At 36.5% G+C, this 22,538-nt stretch overlaps 1 protein-coding gene across 1 annotated transcript in view; it reads left to right on the top strand.

Annotated features, from left to right (window-relative positions):
• The window catches only part of LOC107040085 (alpha-mannosidase 2), a 112,135-nt gene that overhangs the window by 69,706 nt on the left and 19,891 nt on the right, over positions 1-22,538 (top strand). Inside the window, exons 4-5 of the mRNA XM_015260022.1 lie at positions 7,444-7,616; positions 11,513-11,646. Of these exons, the coding sequence (XP_015115508.1) occupies positions 7,444-7,616; positions 11,513-11,646 (307 nt within the window). The remainder of the gene's footprint in view (positions 1-7,443; positions 7,617-11,512; positions 11,647-22,538) is intronic.

The following is a 22,538-nucleotide window of genomic DNA, read 5'->3' as shown; positions in this document are numbered from 1 at the left end:
GGGGGGGGGGGGGGGGGGGGGGAGGAACGGAAATTGTGGTATGAGGAAATTCAGAAAATTCTAAAAATTCGGTCCCGTTTCTGCAATAAGTAGAATTAACTGTTGGAAATTTTTTGAAATTTAATGAATAGATGCATTTGAATTTTCAATATTCTGAAGTTGATTTCAATTTCAGACTGAATTGCTTATGGAATTCCTGATTCATCTTGGAAATTCAATAAAATTAAGTTTTTCATTATGAATGATCATTAAATTTTCAATGACAATTTGGATTTTTAAACCTATCGCGAAAATTAAGCAACAGATTGAAAATTCAGAAGAAAAGTTGCCTGAATTTTCATGATTTTCAGAAATCAAATTTCATTGAATATTCAAGAACACTGACTGATTTATCAATAACAAGATCAATGGAAATCCCATGTAAATTATTCGTTGTTAAAAATTGCAAAAATTTTAACTTTAAATTTCAAGAGTAATTTTCTAAGTGTTTATACTAAACTCAACAGTATTAAAAATTTTCGCCTGAATTTTCCAAGTCAAATCCCAAAAATTTTTATCATGTTTAATTTCTACTGAAATTTACGGCATTTTTGTCATTGAAAAATGAAATATTTCATTGATTTTCCGTTAGCATGATCTAAAAATCGATAAAATACTTGATTTTTCAGTGCAATTATTCCGTGAAAATTCGGAAAAATCAGGAAAATTCTTGGAAAAATAGAAAATTCGGTTCAAAAATCGTTTTGAACCGAAAGAAGAGGACAAAAAAGTCTTAATTAATATCTTTGAATAAGTGCTTTTATTAGTAATGGACGATCCGCTCTCAAGCACAAGTACAAAAAATATTTGAAGGAATGTTTTTCCTCGTGAATTATGAATTCGCGAAATGGATGTGGACGGCGAATCGCGTGAGAATTACAAGGGTATTTTAGCATGCCGGAAACTTTTTATTACAAAAAGTAGTCCCCTCACGTAGTCGAAATAAAGCTGCGGAAATAAACGTTGAGGAGTGAGAAAAAAAGTTGCCGGGTTATATACAAAGGGACGTAACGTTTCGTTGTAATATTACATACCCTTTGCGTTTGCCAGCAAAGCCGGTAGTTTCACCTTGTTATCAAAGATTGGAGAATATTGGCGTGTTTATGCTTGGGGACGAGTTTCTGTACTAGTACGGAAGACAAAACCCGGGAGAGAGGTTGGACTCTGGTAAAAGAGGATCAAACGTGTGGGTGGTTTATGTTGATAAGAAATTGTGGGCAATTGGAATGCTGCTTCATTATTTAGCGAGGAAACAGGATGTGGAGGCGGACCTTTCTGGTCTTTTTAATCGATTACTTGACAGTTTTCCCCAGTCTGTTGAAAGCTTTTGCCCACGATTTCTGGTATATTTATTGGAAATTTTCGTCAACTCGCAAAATTTTGAAAGAACTTCGTCGTTGAAAATTTAGTTTCATGAAAAGATGAAAAGGAACTGTGAAATTCAGTGAAGTGTTCCTTGAAAATTGACAGTAATCCGAATAATTCAGATGAATATATTCTCGTTTTTGTAATTAATTGCAAAATCCGCGTAATTCACTACTAAATGTTTATGTTCTGATCAAAAATTCAAATAAGTGATGGAATGAAAACAATAGATAGGCTACTCTGAAATTATCAAGATAAAGCTGATCTGAAGGTGTCCGTGACTCCAAATACTGCAGTCTAATTCATCGAAACCAGATGTTCCGTCGCAACAGAGTATTAAAAACTCAATTTCTAAATTTCTCTGCGATTTAAAAATATCACTTGTCGTCACGCACCAAACGCCGCATCCATTCAATGTTAGAAATTAATTTCTTCCCGTGAAATGCTCAAGTGAATCTAGTCTGATTTTTAATTCAATTCAAGCATTTTCAATCCATTTTAAATCGACAATTTCCAAATTAATACACGATTTCCGATCGTTTTAAATTATATCTTGTACAAGTATTTCAACTAAAAATTTACTGATTATTCGCGTGAACAAATCACAAAAATTGTATTCAACAACAAGCATAGAGTTCTAGATACTTATAACAAACTCAAGAAATAAAATCAATTATAAATATCACATATCTCTATTAAACAATTGAAGATTGAAACGAATCTGGCATAATTCAATTTCATAAATACAATAAAATAAAAGTCGTAAGTAAACTGACGTGAGTGATCGTAATTGTTACCCCAGGAGCATCGCCCTGTTGGTACATCAGAATTGAAAAAATTATCGAAATAATTTCACTCTCACCCCATCGCAAAAAAATTGAATCCTGCATTTTTATTGGTAAAAATTCAGATGAGAGAAATAATCATTAAAATTCAAAATTTTATAAATTTAATTTTGTCCTGCAACTGGGTACAAAAATTTGGCTATTAAACAATCAATTTTTAATTTATTCCGTTTCTCCTTCCGTGAAGAAACTTTGGATTTATTATGCCTTGGAATTCCCTCATTTCTCCTTCATTTAAGCAAATTGAACGATCAATTTACGTAAACTTGCGCCGGTTACAATATCCACAGGGAGTAAACCTTGAGGTTCAGCGTTTACATGAAAATAGAAAAATGCCGCAGTCAAGTTTAGATTCATCGTGTAATTTTATTCGTGCTCCGGGCACATTGTTCAGTAACTCGGAGTTTCTGCACAGTTTATTATCTGCCGAACCTATAAACAGCCTGAAGACGAATTCGTTTATTATTAACACAAGGTGCTAATATTGAGCTATCGATCTTTACAGAACGAACGAGTTATTTAGGGAACCCATGGATAACTCCGCGAATCCACCTACACGGAGAAAAAAATTCCAGAATTTTTCAGGCGAAATTCAGGCAAAAATTACCGTGCCGTCTGGTAAAGTGGGTTCAATTGTCTAGCACCAGAAAAATTCCGGTGCTGCATAGTAAAAATTCCGGTAACGCACAATAAAAGCTTGATCCCTGACTGTTTTCTATTACATGATAAATTTCATTCAATAGTTAAAAATGAGTAAACATTGTCATTCAGCATATCATCCTATTAATTTTATTTTAACCTCTCCTCCATATCCTCTCTCCCATATTAAAAGCGGAATGCGCGGCAAACGTATGTGGAACGTTTGACAGGCCAATGTATATCTACAGCGTTATACACCTCATGAAGCGAAAATAAAGGGCACTTATTTTATTTCTTAACCGTTTTATCACAACACTAATTAATATTTCACTGAATTGATATTATGAAAAACATTAACCTGGGGTTTCAGTAAGGAGATATGTGAGAGAGGAGGCTAGAGGAGGCGACGGAATAAATCATCTGGTCACGTTGAGTCGATGTTCGTGGTTGCGGAGGGGGGACGAAGAGTACCGAAATCTTACGAATGCGCGATCGGGTCCTAGGATTCTGGTAGAGCACCGGAAAAATTTGCCAGTCAGTGTCATAATTTTTCTCGTATTTCTCGTAAAAATTCACTGTCGCTTCGATTTTACCGTGCTGCACAAGAATTTTTCCCCACATTTATCCGAAAAATGACTCGTGCAACAGTACTTTTTCCTACTCTTTGCGGTACATTTGGCCTGGAAAGACCATCTGAACCAACTTTACTGTGCGGGCACGGTAATTTTTCTCGTACATTTCTCTCCGTGTATTCTCACCTTGAAAAAAGCACCACCAATTATAGCTATTGATTTTCGCTACCGCAATTTTCCCTCGGCAAACGAAAATTGGACTGGAACTTTAATCCACCATCGTTAAAAATTGAATACCTCCACCAACCATACCATAGCCCATACCGTATCGCGTCGCTGAATAAAATTCTGAAATAATTCAAACGGAATATTAACGAGAGGAATCCCATTCCATAAAGACGTCACTGGAATACTTCAAAGAGATATTTCAGAGTCAATTATGCTGAGGCTGTCACATCCAGTTCAATCTTTCTCTCTCGATGGGGATTCCACATAATACTCGTGATGATTCATCCAACTGCATGTATAACATTCATGGAAGTGCATAAATGATACAAATACAACCTTCCCTATTTGGGCTTTCATTCCTTCTCTACTTCATAAAAATCCAACAACAAGCGTGAAGCCGATTACAGGATCAAACTCAACTTCATCAGAATGTTTCACGATGTTTTACAAATTCCATTGAGTATGCCAAAAGACAAGGTACATACGGCCGTAAGTCTACTATTCAAACAAACTCATGCATTTGATTCAAATGAAGTCAATTCAGTAGCGAAGTGGTAAAACGGTTTAAGTCGACTTATCTCCGAGTTGATTTTTTGAGGGATATTTCCGAATCTAAGGGAGATAGTGAAATTTTCGTAATTACATTTGTTATAGCACTCAATCGGTTCTACAAAAAGGGTTATAACAAAAATTTTGCTATCTCCCTTAGATTCCGAGATATTTATTGAAAACTGGTCAATAATCAAAATTGACTTATACCGTTTTACCACTTCGCTACTGAATTGAATTTGAATGAAATATTTCTCTAGTTGTGCCTTAATTCAATACTATCGGCATAATCCCAGCCTTGAGAATCATCATATCGATTAGGAATCACCGCATGTCCCAAATAATCCAACAAATCCCATCCCAATTACTAAAAGTCAAATTGATTGCAATTTCGTGGATTAACCCCAACATTAGAACATCGAACCTCTGCTTCCCAGTGTATCCCCCTTCCCATAATTTTACGAGAGCATTAAATGGGTTAAGACTTTGTTCATGACTTTGTGAACACCAGTATAAAGATAACCCGCCCCCTCGCAGCCCTCCAAAGGTTTTGTGCTTAACCCCAAAGTCGCATAGTTAACTGTAACGACCTTCAAACTTCTAGCGCAAGAAGAATGAATGAAGTATTTTTCTAGAAATGCCATACAAGTCAATTTTGACTATTGACCAGTTTTCAATGAATATCTCGGAATCTGAGGGATATAGCAAAATTATTGTTATGACCTTTTTTGTAGAGCCGATTGAGTGCTACAACAAATGTAGAAATAAGTCGACTTAAACTGTTTTACTCATGAATTCAATACTATCGGCATAATCTCACCCTTGGGAATCATCATATCGATTAGAAATCATCTAATGTCCCAAGTAATCCAACAAATCCCATTCCAATCACTCGATGTCTTAAAATTAATTACAATTTCGTGGATTAACCCTAACATCAGAACCTCAAACCTCTGCTCCCCAGTGTCTCCCCCCTCCCCACAATTTTACGAGAGGATTAAAGGGGTTAAGACTTTGTTCATGACTTTGAGAACACCAGTATAAAGGTAACCCGCCCACAGTTGCATAGTTAACTGTAACGACCTTCAAACCTCCTGCGTAAAAAGAATGAATGAAGTATTTTTCTACGAATACTATAATTCAATACTATCGGCATCACCTGACCCTTGCACGGAGAGAAATGTTCAGTAAAAATTACGGAACTCACAATTCGCTCACCGATTACGGAATGAACTCACAAAATTTAAGTGACGGTATCGTAATTTTTCACAGGAGATTCAGATAAAAATTACGGAACGCTCTGGAAAAATTCCGTTACAGTTCCGCGAAATTTCCTACAACTACATTTCGCTTTGGAATTACGGAAAAGGTACGTAATTTTTATTGGATATTTCTCTCCGTGTGAGAATCATCATAACGATTAGAAATCACCTAATGTCCCAAATAATCCTACAAATCCCATTCCAATCACTCGATGTCTTCAAATGAATTGCAATTTCGTGGATTAAACCTAACATTAGGACCTCAAACCTCTGCTCCCCAGTGTCACCCCCCTCCCCGCAATTTTACGAGAGCATTAAAGGGGTTAAGACTTTGTTCATGACTTTGTGAACACCAGTATAAAGGTAACCCGCCCACTCACAGCCCTCCAAAGGTTTTCTACTTAACCCCAGAGTCGCATAGTTAACTGTAACGACCTTCAAACCTCGGCCGTAATTAGAGTTTAGTTATCGTGGAAAAGTTGGCGTAGTCGAGCCAGCCGCCGGTTGCTGCAGTCTATCGAATGTCACTGAATACCTTCCTCATCCATGAGACCCTCGTGGTGCCATCCAGAGGTGGTCGTGCACATGAATCTGGGTTTATTAAAGGGCCACCCGAAAACCATGAAAAAGACGAGGTTTTTGGAGCTGAGGGGAACGTACAGTCCCGACTCCGTCTCATGCATACCAATAAGACATGCTGAAGGGGAGAGAAGGGCCTGTCTCACTCGCACCCTTCGTGCGTTACCAACTTTGTCTCGGCTTATTAGGGCGCTACTCCCCGGAGCCCCAGGCAATTAACACTTTGGGCTGTTCTTACTGTATCAACGTTGAGTCTTCTCTCTCGTGTTTACTAACAGAAAATGAAACCACAATCTTGGGGTGAGGAACAGGTGAACCTGTGGAATTATGAGCGATGGCGCAACAGTAGTGACGGGAAAAAATTTAAATTTCGTGACAATTGACTATTAATTCTATAACTTTCGTGACTGATAATTAACAATTGACTGGGAGTTCTTGGAAAAGTGATACTCAATTCGATGGAGAAGGGAATAAATAATGGAATTTCATATTTTTGGGCAATGGGAACGCGGGAATGCCTCACACTTAGTTATGATTCGAGTCGCAACTAAATATTTAACACCAACTTACGTTGAATTTTTAATTAATTGAAAAATATATTTTACCTGATTTTTTCTGATTTCCATGAATTTTTATGGAACAATTGAACTGAATGTCATAACTTGCATCGATTTTTCTTTATAATTTTAAATTTTCAAAGCCGAAATTCCTTGAAATTTCAGTGAAACTATAAAAATCTTCATGAAATCTACCGGAAATTTCAGCTAAAAATAGATTTCGTCTGTCAAATCCATTAGAAATTCGATTCCATTTACAGTTAAATTTCTGCAGTGCGTTTGAAAATTCAAACTGTCATCGAAATTTCAATTGTCGCTCAACACAGAAAACTCAATTTCATTAAAATGTCGAATTGACCACGAAATGCCGGAAAAATTTGATCCAAACTTCACGGAGAGAAATATTCAATGAAAATTACGTATCTTTTCCGTAATTCCGGAACGAAATGTGGTTGTAGGAAATTTTACGGAACTGTCACGGAATTTTTCCGAAGCGTTCCGTAATTTTTATCCAAGTCTCCTGTGAAAAATTACGATACCGTGAATTGTGAGTTCTGTAATTTCTACTGAACATTTCTGTCCGTGTTGAATTCAAACCTACAAAATTGAAAAAAGCTCCAATAAAATTGTTATTGTCCCACCCTCAATTCTTCTCAGCATTGTCATGACCCTCCCCATCATGACTCATCAAGAAGATAATCCGACACTCCTACGAATCCCCACAGTTCCGGCGAAGCCCCCATTCAAAACTTCAGAACTCCCCCAACTAATTCCCGAACTAATAAATGAATCACTCTTCACGTTTCAGGTGATCCTGATGCCGCACAGTCATACAGACCCCGGTTGGTTGAAGACCTTTGAGCAGTACTTCCACAGCTCGACCCGCTCTATCCTCAACAACATGGTAACGAAGCTCCAGCAGTGGCCAAACATGACGTTCATCTGGAGCGAAGTCTCCTTCCTATCTCTCTGGTGGGAAAGGTAACTGCATCTCCTCTCAACACAAATATCACCTGAGCCAATAAAACTCGGTATCCGTCGTTTAAAAACGTGCAATCACTTCCAAATGAGTTTATGACGAGGGCTTAAATGGGTATTGGGAGTCCTGGGCAATCTTGAAATGGCCAACAGGCGCTTGCGTCTTATCTCCTTTTAAAAGACGGTTTTGCTGAGGGGGTGGGGCGGGTCATTACTGATATTTTTTTTTTTGTACTGATACAAAATTTTGTTTCGATCCATTAGATATAGATTAACATAAAGCCATTCATCTCAAAATCGTTCTTCTTCAAAACATGACTGCATTACTTGAAAAGTCATATTAGGTAACATTAAAATGCTTCAGAATGATGAAATTGTGAACAATCTCAATTTTGTTTATCAACTCACTAGAGAACATCACGGTGCACAATCTTCTTTTCTTTTAGTTGATCCTCAATGATCGAAAACTAGTCAACTGAACTAAATTTTTTCAACACCAAAATATCTCTATGATACTATCCATCGAATGAAATCAGAAAGAACAATAGAAATGGGCACTTTTCATTTTTGAAATGGAATGATAATCAAGCTCTAGCAGTGACCAAACAAGACGTTCATCTGCAGCGAAGTCTTCTTCCCAATAATAGTATCTCGATAATATTTATCGATTGAAATAAAAAAGTTCAATAGAAATGACCACTTTTCATTTTTGAAATGGAATTGTTATGGATCCTTTCGGTAGCTTACTAACAATGATAATCAAGCTCTAGTAGTGACCAAACAAGACGTTCATCTGCAGCGAAGTCTTCTTCCCAATAATAGTATCTCGATAATATTTATCGATTGAAATAAAAAAGTTCAATAGAAATGACCACTTTTCATTTTTGAAATGGAATTGTTATGGATCCTTTCGGTAGCTTACTAACAATGATAATCAAGCTCTAGCAGTGACCAAACAAGACGTTCCTCTGCAGCGAAGTCTTCTTTCCATTTCTCTGGTGGGCAAGGCAATTGCATCTCCTCTCAACACAAATATCACCTGAGCCAATAAAACTCGATATCCGTCGCTTAAAATCTTGCAATCACTTCCAAATGAGTTTATCACGAGTGCTTGAATGGCTATTGGGAGTCCTCGGCAATCTTGAAATGCCCAACAGGCGCTTGCGTCTTATCTCGTGTTAAAAGACGGTTTTTCTGGGGAGGGAGTCAGTCGTTGGTGATATTGTCGGATCTACCTCTGTCTCTCTCTCTCTCTCTTGGGCACCATCACCGTATCGTAGATGGGATTCTCGTAAAAAAGAGGAAAAGGGGTATTAAAGTGGGACGAGGTATATTGCGGAACGTGAATCGAGATAGGACCAAAGGCAAAGGTATAAAGAGAATGAGGGGTTGGGAAGTGAGGGGTGGAGAGAATGAGGGAAGCAGGGTTACGCGTTCTTGCACGAAACTGGCGCCTCTGGTTGACGTCGTTGGTGATGCCATGCCGAGGCACTTTCCCAGCGCTGGGATACGGGGGGAGGCAAAAGTGTCAGAGAAGAATGCGAGTGCTGTGGTGGAGGACAATGGACACCGGATGATGAGTGAAACAAAGGGGATGTCTTTTAGTTCCTGGGGTAATGTCAAAGTTTGCTGCCTCCGGGGTTTTCAGATGAAAATCCTGGGAGTGATTGGAAGATTGGAGTTTTTAGGATTTATTCCCTGGGGGTGGTGGGTCGTTGGCGTTTATTGAATTTATTCAGTGGGGAATTGAGGTCCTTTAATTAGGAGAGTGGATAGTATGGGGGATCGAATTTTTAGATGGGAAGGATGGAGTTTTTTTCTTTTTACTGGGTTCGTTTGAATGGACATTTTTGCGACATTCAGAGAAATTATGCATTTGAATAGGAGAACAATCGTTATTTGAGATTTTTGTATTCAATTCCACAATGTTTTCGTCCGAAATTAATGAACTTATTTATTCATTTCAATGACAATATTTCAATTTTATGAAATGAATGATTCATTCTGAAGGATTATGAAGGATTATTACGCGTTAACAGATTAGTTCGCTTCGCCATGTCGACAATTATTTTATTTCTTACTATATCAACTCTTTGTTGAAATCATAAATAAACATCTGTTGATAAAGCGCAATTTAGATTCAGCTATTTCGCAAATTTCAAAAAATTCCAGCGTACATGCTTACACAGTAATTTTTCCATTTATATTCTCTGCATGTAGATTTTAGGAAATTGAGAGGCTATATAAGAAGGGGTGTGGGATCTAAGAAAATGAAATGCTTGATTGGAAATTGATTTTCCCTATATCGGGTTAAGTAATTGAGTTAAGAGAGGCTGTTTGACGAGTTTTTCAGAAAAAGCTAATCAATGAAGCACTCGAAAAATTTCTTGTCCAACTTTCTCCTCGAAACTTTGCGAAGATGTCGAGAATCTGAACGAAAGTTCTTATAAACAGGGTTTCGTTGATTACATGGACGCAAATTAACATTTTGATGAAGTTTCAAATTTGATTAATTACAATCTCAAGGGATTGCAACGTTAGTACTCCAATCCATTCGTCTCTGGGTGAACGAAAAGCATTTGGAAATGGGACAAACAAGGAGAGCTCGCATGATATTCACTTATTTCAAATAAATCCTCTATTAAAATAGGGTAAAAGATTTTCACATATTAACAATATTAACTAATAGAGAATTTATGTGAATCACGAAAACATTCGTTTATGAAAACGCAAATTGCAACGCAATTGGACAAAAGGAATGGTTCAGAAAGTTTCTTACATGAATTTCACTAATTATGTGGACGCAATTAACACTTTGATAAACTATCAAATTTAATTAATAACAAATTAAAGAGATTGCAACGTTTAGTAGTCCAATTTGTTCATCTCTGGTTGAATGAAAAGCATTTGGAAATGGAACAAATCAGGAGTGTTCGTTTGATATTCATTCATCTCCGATGAATCCTCTATTAAAATGAGATAAAGGATTATCACATGTCAACAAATTTGACTAATGGAGGATTCATTTGAATCAAAGAAACATTCGTTTATGGAAACCCAAATAATAATCGAGTTTAAGTTTCAACTATTCCCCCAAAACTTCTCAAAGCTGCAGATAAATTGGACAAAATAATTGTTTAGAAAGTTTCTTACGTTAATTTTACTCATGATGCGGACGTAATTAATACTTTGACAAACTTTCAAATTTAATTAATTGCAAATTAAAGAGATTGTACCGTTTAGTAGTCTAATTCGTTCATCTCTGGTTGAGTGAAAAGCGTTTGGAAATGGGTCAAATCAGGAGTGGTGGCATGATATTCATTCATCTTCAATGAATCCGCAATTAAAATGAGATAAAGGCTTAACACGTGTTAATTAATATAACTAACACAGGCTTTATTTGGATTTAAGGAACACTCGTTTATGGAAACGCAAATAATAATCAAGTTTGAGTTTTACCTTTTTCCCCAAAACTTTACAAAGCTGTTAATAAATTGGACAAAAGTAATTGTTTAGAAAGTTTCTTACGTTAATTTCACTGATTATGTGGATGTAATTAACACTTTGACAAACTTTCAAATTTAATTAATAACAAATTAAAGAGATTGCGACGTTAGTGCTCCAATCCGTTCATCTCTGGTTGAATGAAAAGCACTCGAAAATGGGACAGAACAGGAGTGCCGGCATGAAGCCGTTATCAGTAGCATAACACGCGATAAAGACTCCGAGAATATTTATGATGGCGTCGTGCATCAACATTTCATGAACTCACTCTCAGTAATTTTTCCATTCTACTTTGATTCAGTAGTAACAAAATGTTGAGGGGACGTCTGAGAATAGACATGATTAAGTGGTGTCGTCTTACAACTCTTGGTGTACCTAAAACGATTGGTTTTCAGTGCCCATCCAACCAAGAAGGCTGTGGTGAAACGCTTGGTGAAGGAGGGACGCCTGGAGATGACCACTGGCGGTTGGGTGATGACAGACGAGGCCACCTCCCACATTTACGCCATGCTCGATCAGCTTATTGAAGGTAAATCACCGCACCCTCATGCTTCATCAATTTTTCAATTTGAGAGACCTTTTCACGAGTCTCTAGCGGAATTTCTGGGTTTTCGTGAGGTCGTGAAAAATGGAGCTGATTTAGATACATCAGATATCGATCAGTTCTCTTGTTTGGATGCATAGTGATGTAACATTGTTAGAAAATTACTCTTGAAATTCCAAGTAAAGAATCTTAAAATTTTTAAAGTGAAAGTATGAGCATTTTGGTTGGAGTTCTCGTGAGGAAAAGGGAAACTTTCTTCAGCTGAAAGATTTGAAATTCCATGGAATTATCGGTGAAATTTGTAATTTCGTGATTTTTTCCTCTTGAATCAACTTAAATGTCGCTCTCCTCGAAATTATTATTCATTTTTTTAAGAAATTTCACTTCTGTATAATATGAATGTATATCAAAAATGGATATTCGTGGAAATATCCAGTGAGAGCATCCACTCCATGGAAATAGAAAAATGGCAATAGTCTGGGATAACTATCGATTATTGAATCATGAAACGATTTACACTCAGAGAAAAAAAAAGACTTGACATCTTAAACATGACATCTTAAGCAACGAAAACTGAATATAAATTTGACACAATTGGACAAAAAATTCAATCGAAACTGTGAATTTCAGTTCAATTATTCCACGAAAATTCATAGAAATCAAGAAAATTATATTGTTGAATTTTCAATTAATTGAAAATTCTGAGCAATTTGCTACTGAATTCATATCTGGATTGAAAATCCACGTAAGTTGAGGAATTCTCGCCGTCCATCAGCTGAAGGATACCAAACTCCCTCAAAGTTTCCCTTAAATTCACCACAAAAATTAACATGTCACCATTTTTTCCGCTAAATCAAAATCAATATCGTTCTCCTAAAAATTAATATTGACATTCAAGTCATGGACAATTCACAAAACTTCCTCAAGCAAGCGATGTGTCCTCCGAAGTCCATATACTTGACTCAACGAATAAATTCAGTGATGTTCGGTTTTTCTATCCCCCAGCGCACACGCTAATTCCCCATCACCTTTTTAAATTAAAAAAACCATCCAACAATTTTCTATTTCCGCTTTCTCCAATCTTTCCACGCTTTATTTTTGGGTGAAGAGAGACGTATCAGGTATATCGATCAAGAGACTCGTCGAAAAAGCCGGGAAAAAAGAGCGGAAAGGAAAAAAGCTCTGGCCAGTGATGTCGATATCGAGCCTCAGTGCTTACACAATACGAATGCCCCCGACTATCGACACTCCCGCTGGGAGGATTGATCGCTTCTGTACGGTCTCACTGTGTGTGGAAAATTCCTACGGGTTCAAAATGTCTGGATGATCGAACGGTGTTTACCCTGTCACTCGTTGGTGGATAAACGTGTGACGGTGAATAGATGAAAGTGTAAGCTGGAGAGCAGCGGGCTGAGGGAAAAATGGCAATTTTTTTCATCGGCGACATTAGTACGCTTTATAGAAAAAAATTGGAGGGGGGTGGATGGGACTGAATAGCCGGATTTTACGTCCATTTAGAGGATTGAGAGAGCTTCACCGTTTTTTAGGAACGAGATATCCGGAACTATAATATCTTTGACGTTTGTGATGGCAATTAGTTTTGTGGATTCGCTTTGGAGAATAAAGAGATGGGGAAATATTCACAACTACGAGGGTGTCGCATCGTTTTAGAAGATGTTCTCGAGTTAATTACAAATAATTTCACTCGGGTTATTCTAAAATTTGGGTTATTGTTGTCTTGAAATGAAAAATAGGATATTTAATGGATTTTATTTACTTGGATGTTTAATACGAGCTTCAAGGAATTTTATAATTGACAGATCTTTGGATGTTTATTACATTGGATTGCTGACTTTCAAATTCTATTACAATCTCTCTTTTTTCTTCTTGATAATTGATTCATTGGATTAAATCAGCGATCAGTCGACAATCATTACATTCGTAATATTTTGTAATATTTTTAGAATTTGCACCTTTCTATTACTACGATTTTATTATTTTACTTGAAATTTGAAAATATTAAAATAATTCTTAATTTAAATATTCTATTGACTATTGAGTAAATAATTCTAAATTTCATAAAAGGATTTTTCAATTAGACATGTAATGGTCAAACTTCTGACATGACTGGTTCATAGATTATTTCGGAATTCGAATATTCGATTGATGATTAATTTGGTAACTGAAAATTGTTGGATAATATTGTCAGTTAACAGAAGCTAAATTCAACTTATTTTGAAATTAATGATCGTTCTGATCCCTGGATTAAATATTTGAAAACTTGAATTACAACAGCTTTATTTAATTGATTCATTGATTCGATTTTTTAACGCGATATTGGACGTCGATATAAATATTAAAGCTGGTTTAAATTTATAGAATAGTACATTACGCAGTGATACCGCCTGCTGTCCGCACGTGTTGCGTATACTATTTTATATGATAAGTGCGTGATGAAGTTGGGGGGGGGGGCGAAGCCCCCCACGAGAAAAGTGGGTCCAGGGGGCGACACCCCCCGGGGGGGGGGCGAAGCGGAACTTCTGAAGAAAAAATTAATTATATTCATTAAATATGCAGTTCAAAAAACTTGTAAAGTATTTTTAATTGAAAAAAATTAATTATAATAATTACAAAATACAATTTTTAAAAATCATTAAGAATTCGCAAAAAAAAGAAAGTTATAATTATAAAAAAACATGATACAAAACGTAATTGAAAAATCGGAGAATATTTTATTTCCATTTTCTTCAAATGTCACATCACCAATAAACTCTTCCTCATCAGTAAATAAATTCTCCTCACTGCCTAACTCTTCATCACTATCAGGAATTATACGATTTTGGCTCATTTTATCTGCTTCGAAAATCACCTTTTCATTTTTCAGTCATTCCATGTATTCACTATTCGGAGGTTAGATTTCCTTCCTTGTTATTCTCTTTTAATAGGTGATGCGCATGCGCGTCATGCGTTATTTCGGGTTTCAGTTGACTATAGTCAACTGGAAAGTAGTGGATTTCAAGCGCCTACCCACACTCAACTGTTAGAACAGTGGGTTTCAGTTGAGTGTGTGTAGACGCTTGAAACCCGCTACTTTCCAGTTGACTATAGTCAACTGAAACCCATGCGGTTACACGCACGTATCATATAAATGTTTTTATTCGTTTGGTTGTATTATTTATCAATAGATTTAATTTGATTTCAATATTTTTTAGATTATCAGTGTTGAATGAGTCAGGGTAATCCAATTTGCAATGGATTTCGATATCACGATTTGAGTAGGATGGTTAAGATTGAATGTTATTGTAGTATTGGACGGTAGAAATTTTTCATGTGTCTTGGCGAATAGGTAATTTTTTTTTTCATTTATTCGCATAGAATATTCCTTTTACAAGAATTGATGAATCCACAGGAATCATAAAGTTAATGTCTATAATGAAAACTGTTTGCAGTTGACCCATTTTTCTCGTTTACGAATGCCACTGCAATTCCGATAATGTGATTAGTAAAAAATGGCAATAAACGTTATTGCGGCTTTTTTCATCATCTGTCAATCAGTGGATTAATGAGAAATATTCATTTATAAAAAACAATGGGACAAGAATATTCTCCACAATTGTGATGGCAATGATTGTCATCGATTTACTTTTGGAAATAAACAAATGGGAACACCCGTCACAATATCGAAGTTTAATTGCCCAATCATACTCTCACAATCCACAACAATCTGAAATACAAAAAATGGGAGTTATTGTCAATACGAGAAAATTGGAAGAGATGATTGGTATTCCCAACGTAGGGATTCCAACTTCATTCTGGGAATTTGCATAGAGTATTCGCTTTGAGAATGGCGGATGTACTAGAATTATGAACGTTTTTTCCCCTCTTTTATTCCGAAAATGAGAAAGGTTGGCAATTGATCAAATTTTTGCTTCGTGAACAATTCAATGTCTATTATATCATGTAATCAGGAAAAAATTCTAATATTTACTGTAACCATGAGCACCAATTCATCTCCGTTCTCTCTATTGAATTGGAGTTTATAAACTCCAATTCAACTCCAATAATCTAATAAAAGAAATAGTTCTGACATTCCCTATATGAACGAACTTGAACTATGAAATTGAAACGTTGTGCTGACAGTTTTTTGTTGATGAACAAATATCAATTTCAGTGGAAAAAGCGGAGAATGTGTTTTCATGAAGATTCGATTTTCGAAAAAAAGGAAAAAACCTCTCCAAACTCCAATTTGAAATGCAAAAAATGGGGACATCAGTTGTTCCAATGCGAGAAACTAGCGAGGAATGATTGATATTCTGAACGCAGAAATTTCAACTTCATTCCGGAAATTTGCATGGAACATTCCTTTTCAGAATGATGAATCCACTAGAATTGTGAAGCCTTTTCCGCCTCCTTTGTTCCGGAAATGAGGAAGGTTAGCAATAAAAAAAAATGGTTCATGAACAATTCAGAATTTATCGGATAGCGTTGCGACAAAAAAGATATCTGATATATACTGCAGCAATCATTGCCACTCATTCTTTATTCTCTCCGAACGAAGCGTGAAACCTATGAAACCAAAAAGACTTAATCAACAGAAAAACCTTTCATCGCTGTAAGACCTTTTCATTTAATTGAATTCACTGAATTCAATTAGTAAATCTTTCCGTGAAGAAGTGTAGGAGAGAAAATTGATGGTATACTTGAATATTTTCTCTGTATTTTTCAATATTCTCCTGCTGCACTGAAATTCGTCAATGCGCACTCATCGGGTTGCAATAGCAACGGATATATTCGAGGCGAAGGGATCGGGGGATGTGAATCCGTAGAATTTCGGTGGCGTGTGTGTATTGAGAGCGACGGGGATGAGGGTCTCGATGGTGAAACGAGGGGTGAGCCACACCTCAGGCTCGAGTCCGTTCACGTCCATCTGCAATTATAATGTAATCAGGCGGGACTTGGGATTACTCTACCGCGGCTCGTTGGACCAGGGGAAATTCACTATTTGACGGTGTAGTGGGCAATGAGCTACGCAGTTCATTGTAGTCACACATGACTGTACTCATGGTCATCAAGTCATCCTTCATACCAGAATTGAGTTGGTGTTATGAGGTATTGATTGACGAGTGGAAATTCCCTATCAATTTATTCATCTGGGAGAATTAATCACAACATCAAATCAAATGGAAAATTTTTCATTTCGGATGTTCACTAATTTTCTGGAATCTATTACCATTGGGCTCTAACTAGAATATTCATAAATCATTAGTGATTTCAATCACTGAAATTTGGTGATGGATTGATTCAAGCAGGGATCCCCATCACTGGAAAAAAATTTATTCCTTCCAAGAAAATGTTATTGGTGATATCTTTTTCATACTCTTAGTAGAAGAAAATATCTCTTTTGAAACGTATTTCTCCAGGCCAGTCATTTCCAGGTGCTCCGAAATCAGTTCCAAGCGTGAGAATTATGGTGATCTATAAGAATATTCTTCTACATATGACCTCGAAGAAACTCCAATAATAATTATTAACATTTGGAATTATTCCAATTTTCTTTACCTGAGAAAATCGCCAATTTGTAAAATCCGGAAGATATCGGAGAACATTTTGTCAAGGTCATATGTAGCATAATAATCAGATTGTTCAATATCACTGTAATTTTTGAGGATAGACTTGGACTCTCTGAAAATGACTGTCCTGGAAAAATTCGTTCTGAAAAAATATTATCTTCTGACGAGAATATCAATCCTTGGCAGGAATAATTTTTTCTCTCAGTGATCAATATTAAATTTCTGTACTATTATAAGGATTTGGTTGGTACGTCCGGGTACCATAGGATAGGTGGATAGTCCGGGCTGATACGAAATAATCATTCTCGAATTGAAACATCCATCTCCCATTCAAGTATAAAATATACTTGAATCAAGTATTTTTTCCGTCAAAACTTCATTTTTCTCGGCGGACATTCGTTTATTCCAAACAAATTTTCTATTAGAATCCAATAAAGAACTACCACAAGTCAATATTTTCCAAAAATAATTCATCTCCTTCACTTTACAACCAAAAATAAAACAAGACCCTTCGGCTTCAAAACCCGTAAAAAAGTAAAAACCATAAACCTGTCGAGATTTTCCCCAAAAATACTGCTTCCCGTTTGAATGTCTACTAGCAGAAAATTGCAGGATGCTGGAGATCCCGTTGAATTCAGCTGCAGCGAGTGTACCTCTGAAGTAAAAAAAAAGCGCCAGAAAAAAAGTGCAAAAATAGTCGAGAAATCCGACGAGAAAACACGAAATAAGACGTATCCAGCGTAAAAAATGGTAGTTCTCGTGTATCCAGCGACAAAATATATCCACGGTGCTTTTCAGGGTCTCTCATATCGGATGCAATTCGCAGCTAATGGGGAGAATCCGAGGGAAGCTCCAGACGTCCTCGTACCCTCTTCCTCTTACCCATTCAATCCCGCCTCCCGACGTACCTTCCTCATGTCGCCCACTTCATTTGCATTGGAATGGACAAGCACATTGTACACCCATACACCTCAGCAAAACCCCTGTACAACACCAGTACACTCATACTCGAGGTAAATTCGCCCCGGACTAAGGTGAAGTGGAAATGGATGAAAAAAAAATTATAAATAGAGTGAAAGGGCTGGAGAGGGCCAATTTTCGTCCGAGAGGCACTTTCCTTTATTAAAAAATTCATTCGAATATTGGCTTGGATTTTTTTCACGCCCTCGAGTGCACTTGAAATGATAACGCCCCGCTGAGTGTCGACTTTCGGAATTTTCCGGCCCTCGAGAATTCTTGAGAGACATTTCATCCGCAGAAAGCACAGAAAATTGAGGGTTACTGCTGGTTTATTATTTGGAATGTTTTCGGGGGAATGGGGTTATGATTATTTTTTAGGGGGGCTTTATTATTTTTAATCAAGGAAGTTGGGTTCTTATGAAGGAATTGCGTTGTTTGAAATGCATTCCCAGATTAGGTTGGGAATATCGTTGCATAAAAGGGGTTTAAGGATATCCAAATATCTTTTACAGTTGAATACAGACCACACTATAGATTCAACCATTTTCAATCATCAAATTTGTCAATTAAATGGCGTGATAACAATTTGAAAAAACAATCATGAATATTCAGCGTCATTCAAATTACATATTGCTCAGAATTATTATTTTTTAAAACATTTGTTGTTTATGAATAAATAAGTGAAATTGTTTAAACTTTCGGTGATCGTATCTTTCTAGGCATGAAATTAATTACTGGTAAAATTCTGAATATGTATGTATATCATTTTTAATTAAAAAAATTTATATTATTTAAGTAGGTACAAATAAAATTTTTCCATTAACATTTGATCGAAGGGCTGAGGGGAGACATTGAACTGTCAAAAAGACAATTGGTTGTATAGAAGAGGGGGATAAGAATAATGATGATGATAACATCCAACGAAGTTGAAAATCTGACGAAAACAATAAAAAAGAAATCTTCAATTTAATAAAATGAAATGAACAATGAATTATACGTGATAGAAGGAAATTATGTGCAAAATAATCATTCGGAAGCATATTACTAATTTATGAGAGCAATTTCTCACTTATTTATCCTTCTCTTTGCAAATCATCCCATTAACAAATTCTTCTTTCATTAATTTTCGCTTGATTCGCACGTTTAGAGTGATCTACTTATAGGGATAAAGTGGAGATGAAGTTTACTTGACAGACAGCTTACAAACACTCCACCGCATAGTTTTTCCATTTTATGAAAGTTAAATGTCATCTCCGAGGCATTTTATGGCATAAGAATTCCCGAGTTAAGACGAATAGTGACGGAATGAAGAAGCCAATGCCTTCTGAATTTTTTAAACACAATTTCCTGTCGACGTATAAAATGCAGCTTTCTTGTATTCCCCTCAGTGACTGAGGGTGTCGAGAGAACGAGCAACTCCTCGGGAAAAAAAATATACCGGACTTTCCACTCATTCATTCACATTCACCCCGGGAATTCAAATAATTAAGACTTTATTCGTAAATCCCACTTCGTTAATTTTATCTACCCGGTACGGTGAAAAAATTGTCATTAGAAAAAAAAAGAGAAAAACAGATTATGTCGTAAGGTTTACTTATTCTTTTTAATTACTTCATTACATGTCCCTCTTGAATTGCGTACAATAAATTTCTGCTGACTTGAAGGAGGAGCGGAGTCGGGAAAAAATGATGGGATATATTTTTCTCCTTTTAACCCAGCGCCTTTTCTCTTCGCGCGTTAGGAAAACTTAATTAAGCTCCCAGTGCGTTTTTCATTTGTCGCAGCATCTCAACCTTTTCTCCGAGGTTTATGGGGGTATCGCACTCTTGCAACCTCTGAGAAAGTGGTCGAGTGAAGAGAAAGAGAGACGAAATATAAATCAGGGGAATACAAAAGCTCAATGTCGTTACAACTGTCTTCTTGTGACAATGGAGTTTATTATTTTCCGGGTTTTTGTCCTTGTTCTCACTTTTATGTGGAGAGTTTATGGGAGAATAAAAAGTAAAAAAATGGGAAAGCTGCGCCCGGAGAAACTGCGCTTTCAGATCAAATAAAACCCTTTATTCTGAGTTTTTCTGTTCGTTCCAACAGTATTTTTGGTGGAAATTAATTAACTCAAATATTTAAAAGAAAATGTGACCATTGTATATGAATATTCAACAGCTGATGAATTGGGACAAACGATTATCACCAGTCGTATTGTTTTTGCTATGAGAACGATTATAAATAATTAATTGAAAAAAGGAATATCGAATCTGGCAGGAAAAAGAGCACAATGAAAGGGCATCTAGTTTTCAATAAACACGTGAATATTCACTACCAAATTTTGCTGCACTTTCAATAGATTAAAAATTCAAGAATTAATTCGCCTGACACAATGAACTAAACTATTTGTTCTCCAATTAAATTATGAATTTTCAATTACAAATTTCAATGCGAAGAAGTGACGCATTAAAAGTCTATTTCAGAAGCGAAGTAAAACGGTTTAAATCGACTCATTTCCCAGTTGAGTTTTTGAGGAATATCTCCGAATCTAAGGGAGATAGCGAAATTTTCGTAATCACATTTGTTGTAGCGCTCAATCGGCTCTACAAAAAAGGTTATGACAACAATTTTGCTATCTTCCTTCGATTCCGAGATATCATCGAATATCGAAGAACCATCGATAGCTATCGTCGTTTCGGATCATTCGGGATTTGCGAATTTTTTGTACTCATTTAAAATAATAAACAATAAAAAAAAATCATGTCATGTTCATTACCAATATTCGCATGGAAACTTAATAAACCCGTATAATTATCCAAATAAAAATTCTCCATTTCGATCAATGAAATATCCACTCACCCGAGAAAAATTATCGATTTGATTCAAACGGAAACGCAAAGAGAAATCGAGTTTAACTCTGAGTAAAAGCTCTATGAAGACCTAGTTGAATAAAGCCATTTTAAGTGAATTGTTTCGCCGGTTATTCCGAATGTCGCATGTATCATTCCCCATTCAATTGATCCTCATTAGTAGTTTCAATTTACAGCCTGCAAATGGTTCTCTCCCTGCGAAAATTCATTTTAATTCAACAGTTGCCATTCTACTCGAACAAATCTTACCCAAAATCCTGCACTTAAACATGAGATAACTAACGAGAACTGTGCATAACAGTCAAAGGTACTATTCTCAATTAGAATAGCTATTAATAAACCCAACGCGGCCCTCAAACCCCCATTCCACTACCCCCATAAACTTCATTTACCATCTCGTGTGTATACTAGATCTTCAACTAATTGGATTTTCCCAGCGCGTTGGCATTGTCCAAAGGGCCAATTTCCAAAGCCCCAGTGTACCTTTCTATCGTACCTCCAGTCCTCATAAATTCCGTCCTGAATCGAACCAAGAGCCTCAATGACTCCAACCGCCGAAGATGAAAAAGAGAATGAATGAGGGGGTTAAGAGGGTGAGAGGAGGAAGACTTGTGTTACTTTGAAATGAAAGAAACGGCGAAATGGTGGCACCGCAGAGACTCACTGAGGATTATAGTTTTCTGTATGTGTGCGGTTCTGTGGAACTGTTTTATGGGTCTCGCCTGATTAGATCCAACTACGATTGCCGGGGGAATTGGAAGAGGTGAATTTGGGTGATATACAATCGAGTGAGCAGACACAGAGGACCTGAGGTGGAGCAATTGCGGAGAAACGCTGGGTGTTTTTTTTCTATGAAATTACGTAAAATTGAAGGGAATAGGAGGGGTGAGGAAATTGGCGGGTTGCGTTTGCGAGGTGAGAGGATTTCTGGCTGAAACGACGGGTTTTAAACGTTTTTTTTTACTTGGAATTCCGGCAATTCCTAAGGAACTGGAATTCTCCTTGGAAATTTTCAGGGAACTGGAATTTTTTGAATTTTCCTTTAAATTCTCGGAATTCCAGTTCCTTGAAAATTCAAGAGAGTTCGCCAATAAGTATTAATTTTCACTTGAAAATTCACGTGAATTGTAGAATTTCACACAAATTTATGGAATTTTTCGTAAAGTCGGAGCTCAATTCAATGTTTCGTGGGAAGTCATTGAAAACTGTAGGTTGCAGTGCAATTATTCCATGAAAATTAATGAATAATCAGGAGAATTGAAAGAAACTTCTCCTTGAATTCCAGATCCCCCTGAATTATGAAGGAATTCCTTCAAAAATTCCTGGAATTCTAAGAATTTTAAAGGAATTCCCTGAAAATTCAAGGGAGTTTGGCAGTCAACATTCATTTTCATCTGAAAATTCATGTAAAGTGTGGAATTCCCTTCTTCCTGCCGCAAAAAAATTGCGACTTCAATAGAATTTCCAGAGAAACTTGAAATTCCATTGGATT

The sequence above is a fragment of the Diachasma alloeum genome, unplaced genomic scaffold, assembly GCF_001412515.2.
Source record: "Diachasma alloeum isolate Michigan unplaced genomic scaffold, Dall2.0 Dall_scaffold_00316, whole genome shotgun sequence".
Classification (NCBI taxonomy): Eukaryota; Metazoa; Arthropoda; class Insecta; order Hymenoptera; family Braconidae; genus Diachasma; species Diachasma alloeum.
The sequence above is the reverse complement of the archived record's forward strand: the minus strand, read 5'-3'. Positions and strand labels throughout refer to the sequence as shown.